Here is a 12,514-nt window from a genome sequence, read left to right as displayed (position 1 = left end):
TTAGAGCCCATATTGTGCACCTGAAACTAATACAACATTATAAATCAACTATGCTCCAAAATTTTTTTTTTTTGCTGACAGGAATGTAAAAGGGTACAGCCACTTTGAAAATGTTTGTCAGTTCCTCAAGATATTAGACAGATTTACCATATGACTCAGCAATTCTATTGCTAAGCATATACATACTCAAGAAAATTGAAAATCTATGTCCACCCAAAAACTGGTACACAAGTGTTCTTAACAGCATTTTTCAAATAGACAAAAGCTGGAAAAAACACAAATGCCCATCAACTGATGAATGGATAAAACAAGATGTTGAATCTGTACAATTGTGTAGTCTATAGCCATAAAAAGGAATGAAATACTGATACATGCTACAACATGAAGGAGTCCCTTGAAAACACAATGCTAAGTGAAAGAAGCCAGACACAAAAGGACAAATATTGTATGACTGCATAATGAAGCCAGACACAAAAGGAAAAATATTATATGACTGCATTCGTATGTGAAAGCTGCTACAGTTATCCTGCAATCACGTGCCAGCTTGATAACTGGCTTGATTTGCTGAGGTTATCAGAAAAAAAGATGAAAATAATCAACCTGTTGATATTCTTGAATTGCTATATTAACAAATCCAGGAGCTGCACTGGACTTCCTGTTTTATAAGATAATAAAATGTGTTGCTTAAGCCAACAGGTATAACTTGCAAGAGAGAGTCTTAACTTACTATAAATCTATTCTTTTTAGTCCACCCTAGCAGAGATTAAGAATGGAAAACAGGACAGAAGTGAGTCTCCGTTGATGTTCTGTGAACTGGCACAGTTATATCAGTCACTTTATTCTCTTACCCACCCCCAAACCATCAGGCAACTCCACAGACAACTATATTTGCCACTAGCACCCTTAAGCTGGCTAAAACAGAAGCATTTGCTAAAGAAATTGAATCCATCTGGGAGGAGGATAGGGTGGGTAATGGAGCTCCAGAGTAAATGCATCTTCACTCGGCAGATGGAGGTAGAGAGGAACCGGCTAGCATTCTGCTCTTGAGGGAAGCCAGTGGGTATAGACAGTCATTCAGGACTCAGAGCTCACAGACAGTCCTCCCAGCAAGAAGAGGCCATCTGGGGAAGCGGATCTAGATGTTGCCAGGAAACCTACTCCAGCCACACCTTCATTGACTTCAGTTCAGTTCAGTTCAGTCACTCAGTCCTGTCCAACTCTTTGCGACCCCTTGAATCGCAGCAAGCCAGGCCTCCCTGTCCATCACCAACTCTCGGAGTTTACTCAAACTCATGTACATTGAGTCGGTGATGCCATCCAGCCACCTCATCCTCTGCTGTCCCCTTCTCCTCCTGCCCCCAATCCCTTCCAGCATCAGGGTCTTTTCCAATGAGTCAACTCTTCGCATAAAGTGGCCAAAGTATTGGAGTTTAAGCTTCAACATCAGTCCTTCCAATGAACACCCAGGACTGATCTCCTTCAGGATGGACTGGTTGGATCTCCTTGCAGTCCAAGGGACTCTCAAGAATCTTCTCCAACACCACAGTTCAAAAGCATCAATTTTTCGGCACTCAACTTTCTTCACAGTCCAACTATCACATCCATACATGACCACTGGAAAAACCATAGTCTTGACCAGACGGACCTTTGTTGGCAAAGTAATGTCACTGCTTTTAAATATGCTGTCTAGGTTGGTCATAACTTTCCTTCCAAAGAGTAAGCATCTTTTAATTTCATGGCTGCAGTCACCATCTGCAGTGATTTTGGAGACCCAAAAAATAAAGTCTGACATTGTTTCCACTGTCTCCCCATCTATTTCCCATGAAGTGATAGGACCAGATGCCATGATCTTAGTTTTCTGAATGTTGAGCTTTAAGCCAACTTTTTCACTCTCCTCTTTCACTTTCATCAAGAGGTTTTTTAGTTCCTCTTCACTTTCTGCCATAAGGGTGGTGTCATCTGCATATCTGAGATTATTGATATTTCTCTCAGCAATCTTGATTCCAGCTTGTGCTTCTTCCAGCCCAGCATTTCTCATGATGTACTCTGCATATAAGTTAAATAAGCAGGGTGACAATATACAGCCTTGACGTACTCCTTTTCCTACTTGGAACCAGTCTGTTGTTCCATGCCCAGTTCTAACTGTTGCTTCCTGACCTGCATACAGGTTTCTCAAGAGGCAGGTCAGGTGGTATGGTATTCCCATCTCTTGAAGAATTTTCCACAGTTTGTTGTGATCCACACAGTCGAAGGCTTTGGCATGGTCAATAAAGCAGAAATATATGTTTTTTTTGAACTCTCTTGCTTTTTCCATGATCCAGTGGATGTTGGCAATTTGATCTCTGGTTCCTCTGCCTTTTCTAAAACCAGCTTGAACATCTGGAAGTTCACGGTTCACGTATTACTGAAGCCTGGCTTGGAGAATTTTGAGCATTACCTTACTAGTGTGTGAGATGCGTGCAATTGTGTGGTAGTTTGAGCATTCTCTGGCATTGCCTTCTTAGGGATTGGAAAGAAAACGGACCTTTTCCAGTCCTGTGGCCACTGCTGAGTTTTCCACATTTGCTGGCATGTTGAGTGCAGCACTTTCACAGCATCATCTTTCAGGATTTGAAATAGCTCAACTGGAATTCCATCACCTCCACTAGCTTTGTTCGTAGTGATGCTTTCTAAGGCCAACTTGACTTCACATTCCAAGATGTCTGGCTCTAGGTGAGTGATCATTGACTTAATCCCCTATTCATAAATGCAAACAGAACACCAATAACCACCAAAAGTTGAGAAAAATCAATACGAGTGAAGAAGATAGCCAAGATAATGAAACAGGACAACTGATTCTTAGATGGAACAAACAGAAATTAAGTGAAGAGAATTTTAAATTATTTTAAAATTAATGTCCTGTAAGAGACTTGAGAAGATGTTGCATCCATTAATATGTTGCTGTCAGAAAAAGGTATATTCAGGGGATTTCCCCGGTGATCCAGTGATTAGGACTCTGTGCTTCCACTGCAGGGAGCACAGGTTCAATCCCTACTCAAGGAGCTAACAACTCACAGGCCACCCTGCTTGGCCAATTTTTTTTTCTTGTTCAGGAATTAAGAATTTGATTCTTAGGAATCAAACCCATTATTGCTAAAATAAAGGCCCTTTAGGATGATTATAAGAAAAAATTAGGAAAATCTCTCAGAACACAGGGGAAAAGAGAAAAAGAAATTCTGAAAAGAAGTTGAGGACTTCCCTGGCGCTCCAGCGGTTGGGAGTCTGCCTGCTAATGCAAGGGACATGGGTTCGATCCCTGGTCTGGGAAGACTCCACATACGATGGGACTATTAAGCCCATGCACCGCAACTACTGAGGCCCAGACATCCTAGAGCCTGTGCTCTGCAAAAAGAGAAGCCACAGCAGTGAGAAGCCCAACACTGCAACTAGAGAATAGCCCCCTCCTTGCTACAACCAGAGAAAGCCCATGAACAGCAACAAAAACCTAGAGCAGCCAAAAATAAGAATTTTTTAAAGTATCCTTAAAAAAAATTTGAGGAGGAGGATCAATTCAGAGTCCAATGTCTAAAAGAAGGTCTAGAGAGATGAAATTTTAAAATTAGAGGGAAAAAATGAAAAGATTAATATATAAAAATTTTCCAGAGATGATAAAGACATGAGTCTTTAGATGAACAGTATAGAATCCATTGAATGAAAAAAGACCCATGTAAACATGCTCATGAAATTTCAGGACATCAAGAATAAAGAGGATAAAAGTTTCTAGAGAGGATAACAAGGAATGAGAAGAATTCTAACTTGGTAGCACAAGATTTGGGGAATAACACAGCAACACCTTTAGAGTTGAAAAAAATGTTTGAACCTAGCATTCCATATGCATATCAACATTTTTAGAAAGCAGGGACCCAAAGGCTTTATTTACTATTCTTTTTTTTTTTTCTGAAAGTTTTATATGAGGCTGTTCTCCAAGAAATTTGGAGGCACTAATTTTCTTGTCTTACACAAAAGTGTTCAAGCGGAGAATACAATGTACAGCATGGTGACTATAGGTAAACAAAACTGTACTGCATATTTGAAGTTGCTAAGAAAGTAGATTCTGAAAGTTCTCATTACAAGAAAAAAGTTTTTGCAACTATGTATGGTGATGGATGTTAACTAGACTTACTGCGGTGATCATTTCAAACTTATGCTGTACACCTAAAACTAATAATGTTATATGTCAATTGTGCCTCAGTTTTTAAAAAGACTATAAACTGAAAAAAATCTCATTTGATCTCCAGAACTTATCTTCTAACCGCAAGTTTGTCATACACAGCACTGCAATTATGGTCAAAACATTGTATTACATACTTGAAAGTTGCTAAGAGACTAGATGTTGAATGTTCTCTGTCTCTCACACATACACAGGAAAGATAATTTTGTGACATGACAGCAGTGTTAGTTAGCCAATGATATGGTGGTAATCATATTGCAATATAAAAATGTATCAAATCAACCCATTGTGCACCTTCAACTTATACAATGTTATACCTCAATTAAGAAAGAAGAAAGGAAGAACTAGAGTTTAAAATTGTTGGGAAAAAAATGGCAAAAAAGTGAAAGAGGAGAGTGGAAAAGTTGGCTTAAAGCTCAACATTCAGAAAACTAAGATCATGGCATCTGGTCCCATCACTTCATGGCAAATAAATGGGGAAACAGTTGAAGCAGTGTCAGACTTTATTTTTGGGGGCACCAAAATCACTGCAGATGGTGATTGCAGCCATGAAATTAAAAGACGCTTACTCCTTGGAAGGAAAGTTATGACCAACCTAGATAGCATATTTAAAAGCAGTGACATTACTTTGCCAACAAAGGTCTGTCTAGTCAAGGCTATGGTTTTTCCAGTGGTCATGTATGGATGTGAGAATTGGAGTGTGAAGAAAGCTGAGCACCAAAAAATTGATGCTTTTGAACTATGGTGTTGGAGAAGACTCTTGAGAGTCCCTTGGACTGCAAGGAGATCCAACCAGTCCATCCTGAAGGAGATCAGTCCTGGGTGTTCATTGGAAGGACTGATGCTGAGGCTGAAACTCCAATACTTTGGCCACCTGATGTGAAGAGCTGACTCATTGGAAAAGACCCTGATGCTGGGAGGGATTGGGGGCAGGAGAAGGGGACGACAGAGGATGAGGTGGCTGGATGGCATCACCGACTCGATGTACATGAGTTTGAGTAAACTCCGAGAGTTGGTGATGGACAGGGAGGCCTGGCGTGCTGCGATTCAAGGGGTCGCAAAGAGTCGGACATGACTGAGCGACTGAACTGAACTGAACTGAGGGGAGTTCCTTGGCAGTCCAGTGGTTAGGATTCTGGGCTTTCCTGCCATGGCCCCTAATTCAATCCCTGGTTGGGAAACTAAGATCCTGCAGGCCCCGCATGGCATGACAAATTAAATTAAATTGATGGCAGATTTTTAGGTATAACCTACAGAAGAACAGAAACTAATTAAAGGACTGAATTAATAGAGAATATAGAATTCAAGGACTGAGAGAAAGAGGAAAAGAGGCAAAGGAAGCTAGGGAGTTGGGTCAATGAATAAATTCCTTGTCTTTTATAGAGTACATAAATAGATCTTTATTGAAGTCGATGGATCAAGAAACACAGAATGAAAACATTATTTGCAGATACAGAGGTAGCCATCAAAATAATTTAAAATGGCAGCCTCTGGAGAATAAAACTAGAAGGTAGAGGGTTGAGGGAAGTGTCTTTTTCATTTGTCTTTTTTTATTTAGTTTTTTAAAGAGAGTAAAAGGAAACATCCCAAAATGTTAAAAACAGAAGTCAGAGTGATAACAATTATCAATGTTTCATCCTCTATTTCCCTAGAGTCAACAAAATTTCTACAATAATCACATAATCAAGCTTTCTATAGCAATGCATTTTTTATAATCAGAAACAATTTTTTAATGCCATTCAAGGGAACATTATGGTTGTTTAATTATTGCTGTGGTTGTTCAGTCATTGAACTGTATCTGACTCTGTGACCCCATGGACTGTAGCCCACCAGACTCCTGTGTCCATGGGATTTCTGAGGCAAGAACACTGGAGTGAGTTGCCATTTCCTTCTCCAGGGGATCTTCCCAACCCAGGGATCAAACCTGCATCTTTTGCATTGCAGGCAGATTTTTTACCGCTGAGCCACCAGAGAAGCCCTGTTTAATGATTACCAAGTCCTTAAATAGGCTTTGCACTCGATCTCTGAATCACTGGAGGAGCTTCAAGTGCACATGGAGTTTACTGAACTCAACTTCCTAAGGAGACACAACCTCATTGGTACTATAAAAAAAAAGTGGTTTGGCCATATTTAGTATCTTTCCACCTCTGCACAGTCTTCCTTTCCCCAGGGCTTTATGAAAGCACTCTGATTGAACCTCTGACCCATTACATAGGGTGTCTGTTTTCATCACTTCTCTGGCAGACAAATGTATAACTTCAGTTTCAACAATTTCAGAAACTATATCTCCCCCAGGAGACCATTCTACTATCAGATAGTTATTACTATTAGAAAGTTCTTCCACCTTTGTAACGGTCTTTACAACTGAACTTATTTAAAACCCTCTCAAAGAAAAGTCAACTGGTAAAGCTGTCTCAAATTTAGGTTCTTAAATTTTGATACAGCTGAATGGAAAATAATTTCTGTATCTTTGATTTTCTGTCTTTACACTTATACAAGAGTAAAGGATAAAAAAGTTAAGTCATCCACACACAAGAAAGAAAAAGTTCTGTATGTTTAGCTAAAGTTAGCTCCCTTGGAACAACCCACACCAACTTAACTTGATCTTGCTGACTGACACTTTCAGAATGAGCCAGACAATCTCCTATGTTAAACTTCTACAAATACTTGAAGATGATTTCCATATCTCACTGGCTCAACAATAAGCCCATTTTTGCTGCATATCTGACCTCAGCCCATTTCATAACCTCTAGAACAAAACTCCTTTTTTGTTCCCCTGAGACTTAATACGAGCTCATTCACTCATTCATTTTTAATTCAATTCATGAAATCACCTACTGGGCACAGGGTCCCTTTAGCAAAGGGTGCACCTTTGAACAAACTGGTAGTCTCTCATCAGGTTAGTCAAACAAATTGACTTAGTCCAGATAAGATAAACACTGCACTAATGACCAAACAATGATAACAATTTAAAAGAGTCAGAGGGGACGTCCCTGGCAGTCTAGTGGTTAAGATTCCATGTTTCCCATGGAAGAGATGTGGGTTCAATTCCTGGTGGGGGAACTAACATCCCTCAATCCCTGGTTAGGGAACAGGATCCCACATGCCAAGCAACGCAGTGAAATGCTTTTTTTAAAAAAAGAGAGTCAGAGAGGAACAGCCCAAAGGCAAGTAGAATAGGAAGTGAAGAAATGAAGTCAAGTTGAGGATTGAGCCAAGAGGAAGGTGAATTTAATAGAAGTAGTGAATTTTTATTTTCTGAGGAGTTATACTTTGGACTGTTTCAGAGGATAAACCAGTTATCTTGAAATTTTTAACAGGAAACTAATCTGTACTTTTCACTCGCAGGGTGGAGGACAAAAAAAAGTATAAATTATAAGCTATGAGCAAGGGTAAGTGGATCATTAGTTATAGAAATTTAAAAAAAAAAACCAAATACACTGCTTTTATTTTTATCTATTGAGTTTTATCTAGAGGTTTGTGTTATGAAAGTTAAACAAAATGTGATATAGCCATATAATGGAATATCATGGTTGAGCCTTGAGCAACATGTATGAACCTTGAAAACCTTATGCCAAGTAAAAGCCGCCAATCAATCATATATTATAGGATTTCATTCATATGAAATGTTTAGAATAGGCAAACTGCAGAGACAAAGAGTAGATTATTGGTTGCTTAGGGCTAGGGGAGGTGGGGAGATATGGGTTAATGAATAAAGGATTTGTTTTTGAGGGGGGAAATGTTCTAAAATTGACTGTGGTGATGGTTTACACAGATCATGAAAATACTAAAAAAAAATTATATTTAAATAGGTAAAATTGTATTAATAATATATGTGAGTTATTTCTCAATAAAGTTTTTTAAAGTTAATAGCTATGATACTGATTTACTGATTATCCAACCTTTGCTTAGAAGCTCCAGAAAATGATAGAAGCTCTCTAACTTGACTGACTAGCCAGAAGCTCTGTCTCATCCCCAAGGTACTGAAGCGTGATGTTGGATGTTCAGAGTGACCCACTCTTGATCCCATTCCTGTTCCTGGAATGGATTTATACCAGCGTTCAGCATATGCCATGCCAAGTGCTCGGCCCCGTGCCAGGCACTTGGCTCTACGAGGGAGATAGTGGCCCAGGTCCAAGCCCTCACAGACTGTTCTACCCAGAGGAGACAAGGCCCAACACTACCTCAGAGTGTCAGTGCGAATTCAACTTCCTGTGGACAAATTTCTTCCTGCATTTTTTTAGACTGCAACAACCTGGGTTCATTGATCTGTATGCTTATAGAACACAAAATCTGTCTGTCTAAAGTCCTATTTAATAATCAGGATAAGATAGGAAAAAACCCCAGTGAAAAGCAGCAGGTAATAGTTACTAAGAGGTCGCTTTACAAGCTCAAATGAAGATCTCTCAGTTCCCACAAGATCGTCTCTGCATTAATCAGTGCAGCCAGCTAAGAGGCACCTACCCTCATTCCTCCTGGGCTTTCTCCTGCAGCCCCTTTAGATTATTTCCCTACTCAGGCAGGTCACAGTGAGCACACACCTGTCCTCCCTCTAGGGTGAGCGACTGTCCAGACCCAGGGTTGACTTTGGGGGGAACAGGAGCCCTATTTCAGATCCAAGTCTGGGGAGAAGAATGATGTTCAGATTGCCTGAGTGGTGCGGAGACACTTTTGGTAGTTCATTTTTACCTCATGGTAGATGCCAACTGAATTATACTCTCCTGATTAATTAGAACAGCTTGAAGATACATATGTGCACTTCCCAGGTGGCGCTAGTGGTAAAGAATCTGCCTGCCAATGCAGGAGACACTAGAGATGTGGGTTTGATCCTTGGGTTGGGAAAATCACCTGGAGGAGGAAATGGCAACCCACTACAGTGATCTTGCCTGGAAAATTCTATGGACAGAGGAGCCTGGTGGGCTACAGTCCATGGGGAAACAAAGAATTGGATACAACTGAGCACACACACATGCAGCAAAGATAGATAATCCAGTGTTTGCTTCTCAAATGCTGGAGAGACAGCTATTTGACTGACTGATTACTCATCATTGGTGTGTCTGGAGTCCAATATCCATAAGACTTCAGAATCATTCTTATGCAATAATCAAAGTAATCTTAACTAGGGAATATGGCAGGGGGTCAGTGAGGCACAGGGCAGGTGGAAGCAGGGGCCTCCAGAGCATGGCTCTACCTGAGGCAGCAGAACCTGGGAAAACTGACACAGACAGGGAAGAAGACACTTGAACCACCAAGAAATGTTCTCTATTGCATACTACAAAATTCATTTGAAAATAGTGGAGTTCCCTTACCTGCTTGGCAAGGTAGAGTTTGGTTATAGAAGATTTCTTGGTCCTGGATCTATATACATGGAGAAGCTGCCAGGGGGCCAGGAGCCAAAGGAAGCCCAAGGGAATCCACACCAGAACAGTCTGCTCAAAACAAAGTGGCAGGTCCACCTCCGGGCTATCCAACAATGAGGAATTCTGGGGGATCAGAATGGAATGACTGTTGGATATATGCATTTTTGAAGAGAGAATACCAACCCCAGTCCACTACCACCCCTACCCTCACTTCCAAACAGTTCTAACTCAGTTCTATATCCCTATTTAGCCTGACCCTTCAACTAGCTGTATTTTCCTATCCAACTCCACTGATATAAACATCACTACTTAATGCTGTTTGGTGACTTTTCTGACCAAATGATGCAAACCTCTAAAAACCTTTCTTTCTGTGATTCTAAGTGAATTTCTCCACCATCTATACAAATTTAATTTCACTACATCTGCCAAGTTGTGGGAAGAAGAGGGACCATGCCACAATCCAAAGAGGAGAATAATCCTAGGATATAAAAACTTATTCTAGTTTTTAGTACTGACCGAACTCACAGGCAAACACCAAACCTGCAGGCAGCAGAGCGCTTAGCTACACTAGGGCAATTAATCTCCTACTGCCCCAAGTGCTTAAGTTGGAACCTGAAGGGGCCTTAGGCTAAGGAGCAGCAGAGGCGTATTGGAGGGAAGGCTTATTCCCAGCAAGTTTCCTACTAGACTTTGCATCCTGCAATAAACAGAAGTATCTTGTGAGGTGAGGGTGGGGGCACCAGTGCTTATATCTGAGTCATGTGAGGGTCGATCTTTCTCTTCCTGCACACATTTTTTGCTTTGTACAGCTCTTTGCACACTCTTTAAAGATTGAGGTTCCCTGACCAAGATGATCTGTCAAATGATTCTAAGAATTCTCTTGAGATGACTTCATGTCATCCTGGGGCATGGTAAGCCCCCTTTCCTGTGGTGTACATGATACTGGGCAGGGCCCAGTGGGGTTCCTGGGCACAAAGCCTTATAGGAAACAGCCTCCATTCAACCTCCAGAAACTTCCTTGAGTTCTGATGGGCAGATTCAAGCAGTTTTTAACTAGGGAAGGGAGGGGATGCGAGATGAGGGAAAACAAACTGGTCAAGAGAAGCCTTGGGGCAAGGTCCTTGCTTCCCCATCAACAGATACACACAATATCTTTGAGCTATTTTGCAGATACCGAAACCCCCTCCAGGTGGGAGAAGTTAGTGATTAAAGATAGCATGCTGCCCACAAGCACTCAGACCCCAGGCCAGCTGGAGACAATGATGTTTTCTACTTTTCTCACCACCAACCCATCAGGAGAATGTCCAGGAGCTGGTCACATCCTCTTTGAACAATTACTATAAAACTTCACTATCTTCTGCAAGGTGGGACACACGGTTTTGAGAGCAAGAGCCCACTGTGGCCCCCTTTGCCTGTCAAAGAAATAAAGCTCTTCTTTTCTACTTCACCCAGAACTCTGTCTCTGAGATTCAATTTGGCACTGGTGGACAGGGAAGCTGAGCTTTCAGCATCATGCACGTCTGGGCCTCGAGCACCTTGGGGCCCAGTTTCTTTCTAGGATGGGAAGTGTTGTCCATGTGCTCTGCTATCTCATTCCTACTCTCCTTGTAAAATTATCTAACTTTAGAGTGTGAAAGAATTGCTAAGATGGTTAAGCTAATTTAACAAGCACTCCAGTTGATTCTGATGCTAGGAGTCTGCCAATCAGACTTTCTCAAAATCCCTAAATTTCTATTTCACTAAACCATGTGGTACTGTTACTCACCCTGTCTTGAATTCTCTGCTCTAACGGTTCAAAAATTGTCTCAGTGCTCTTCATGCCCAAATTTGCATCCCTAGCCTCAACTTCTAGTCCATCTCACTAACTGCCAGTTCCTTTAGAACATATCAGTATCATTTCAACAACAACATTTCTCAGCAAAGCTCAAACATAGATCATCTCTCTTCTTCCTCCTACTCCACAAACAATTCCTCCTAAGATTAATGAAATTGGAAGCTTTTTCCATATTTTTCTTTAGAGAAGGCAATTTTGCAGCTACCTATTCTGAGAAAAGAGTCTGGGATGTGATAAACGTATCTTAGAAAAATAAATATATTATCTCTCCCACATAGAATATCCTCTGGAGATATTATGACTTATCTTTAAACAAACAAACAAAAAACCCCTGAACTTTAGACAAACTGCATATCTAACTTTTCTAGTTCTTATTAGTTGTTACTCTAGGCTACTCTACTCATTCTGAGCTGAGAAGAGTCAGTGAGAATAAGTGTGATTTCTTACCCAAAAAGTAGAGTTGCAGAAAGTATCCAGCATGATTCCTGGATCACTTCTGGGATGAAGACTCTCGTATGACTGTGCTGTTTCTTATTCTTTTCCTCAGAGAAGGTAGAAGGCCAGTTTCAAGAGGTTCTTTATCTCCTATTCTGATGTTCCAACAACAGGTCTTCTGACCTTTCAACTCAACAATTTAATCGTTAACCTTGCTCAGATGTGTATTTACATTACCCAAGTAGATAGACATGTGACTGAAAAGCCCGAGAGACAGGTAGACACACCTGTCCTCAAAGTACCAGAAGCCTCTAAAGATGGGTTTATATGTAAAAGGAACCACTGAAAGATGTCAGTAAAGCTGGCTGACAAATCAGCAGTGGAGGAGACTTGCCTTCTCCTGAGGACACATGACCTAAAAAGAGAAGCATCAACAGAAAGGTGTGTACCCCTAAATGTGCCATTGCACTTCTGCCTTGAGGTCTTAGAGTTTGCAGAAGTGTGAAATATCCTACTCCTCTGCATTTTCAATTAAGAACATAGAATTTAAAACATGGTTAAAAATAGTGTAAGGGCTTCCCTGGTGGTCCGTGGTTAACAGTCACCTTGCAATGTAGGGGATGCCAGTTCGATCCCTGGTCCGGGAAGATCCCACATGCTGCAGAACAGCTGAGC

General features: G+C 40.9%; 1 protein-coding gene across 2 annotated transcripts in view; it reads right to left on the bottom strand.

The window, feature by feature from the left end:
* Positions 1 to 11,989, bottom strand: part of ABCC2 (ATP binding cassette subfamily C member 2) — a 77,257-nt gene extending 65,268 nt beyond the window's left edge. For both annotated transcript variants that reach the window (XM_061162372.1, XM_061162373.1), the window contains exons 1-2: positions 11,852 to 11,989; positions 9,520 to 9,693 (exon numbers count right to left, since the gene is read on the bottom strand). In XM_061162372.1, the coding sequence (XP_061018355.1) occupies positions 9,520 to 9,693; positions 11,852 to 11,884 (207 nt within the window). In that variant the 5' untranslated portion in view covers positions 11,885 to 11,989. The remainder of the gene's footprint in view (positions 1 to 9,519; positions 9,694 to 11,851) is intronic.
* Between the last annotated feature and the right edge of the window lie 525 nt (positions 11,990 to 12,514).

Source organism: Dama dama, chromosome 15 (assembly GCF_033118175.1).
Source record: "Dama dama isolate Ldn47 chromosome 15, ASM3311817v1, whole genome shotgun sequence".
Taxonomy (NCBI): Eukaryota; Metazoa; Chordata; class Mammalia; order Artiodactyla; family Cervidae; genus Dama; species Dama dama.
This window is presented reverse-complemented; position numbering and strand designations above follow the sequence as displayed.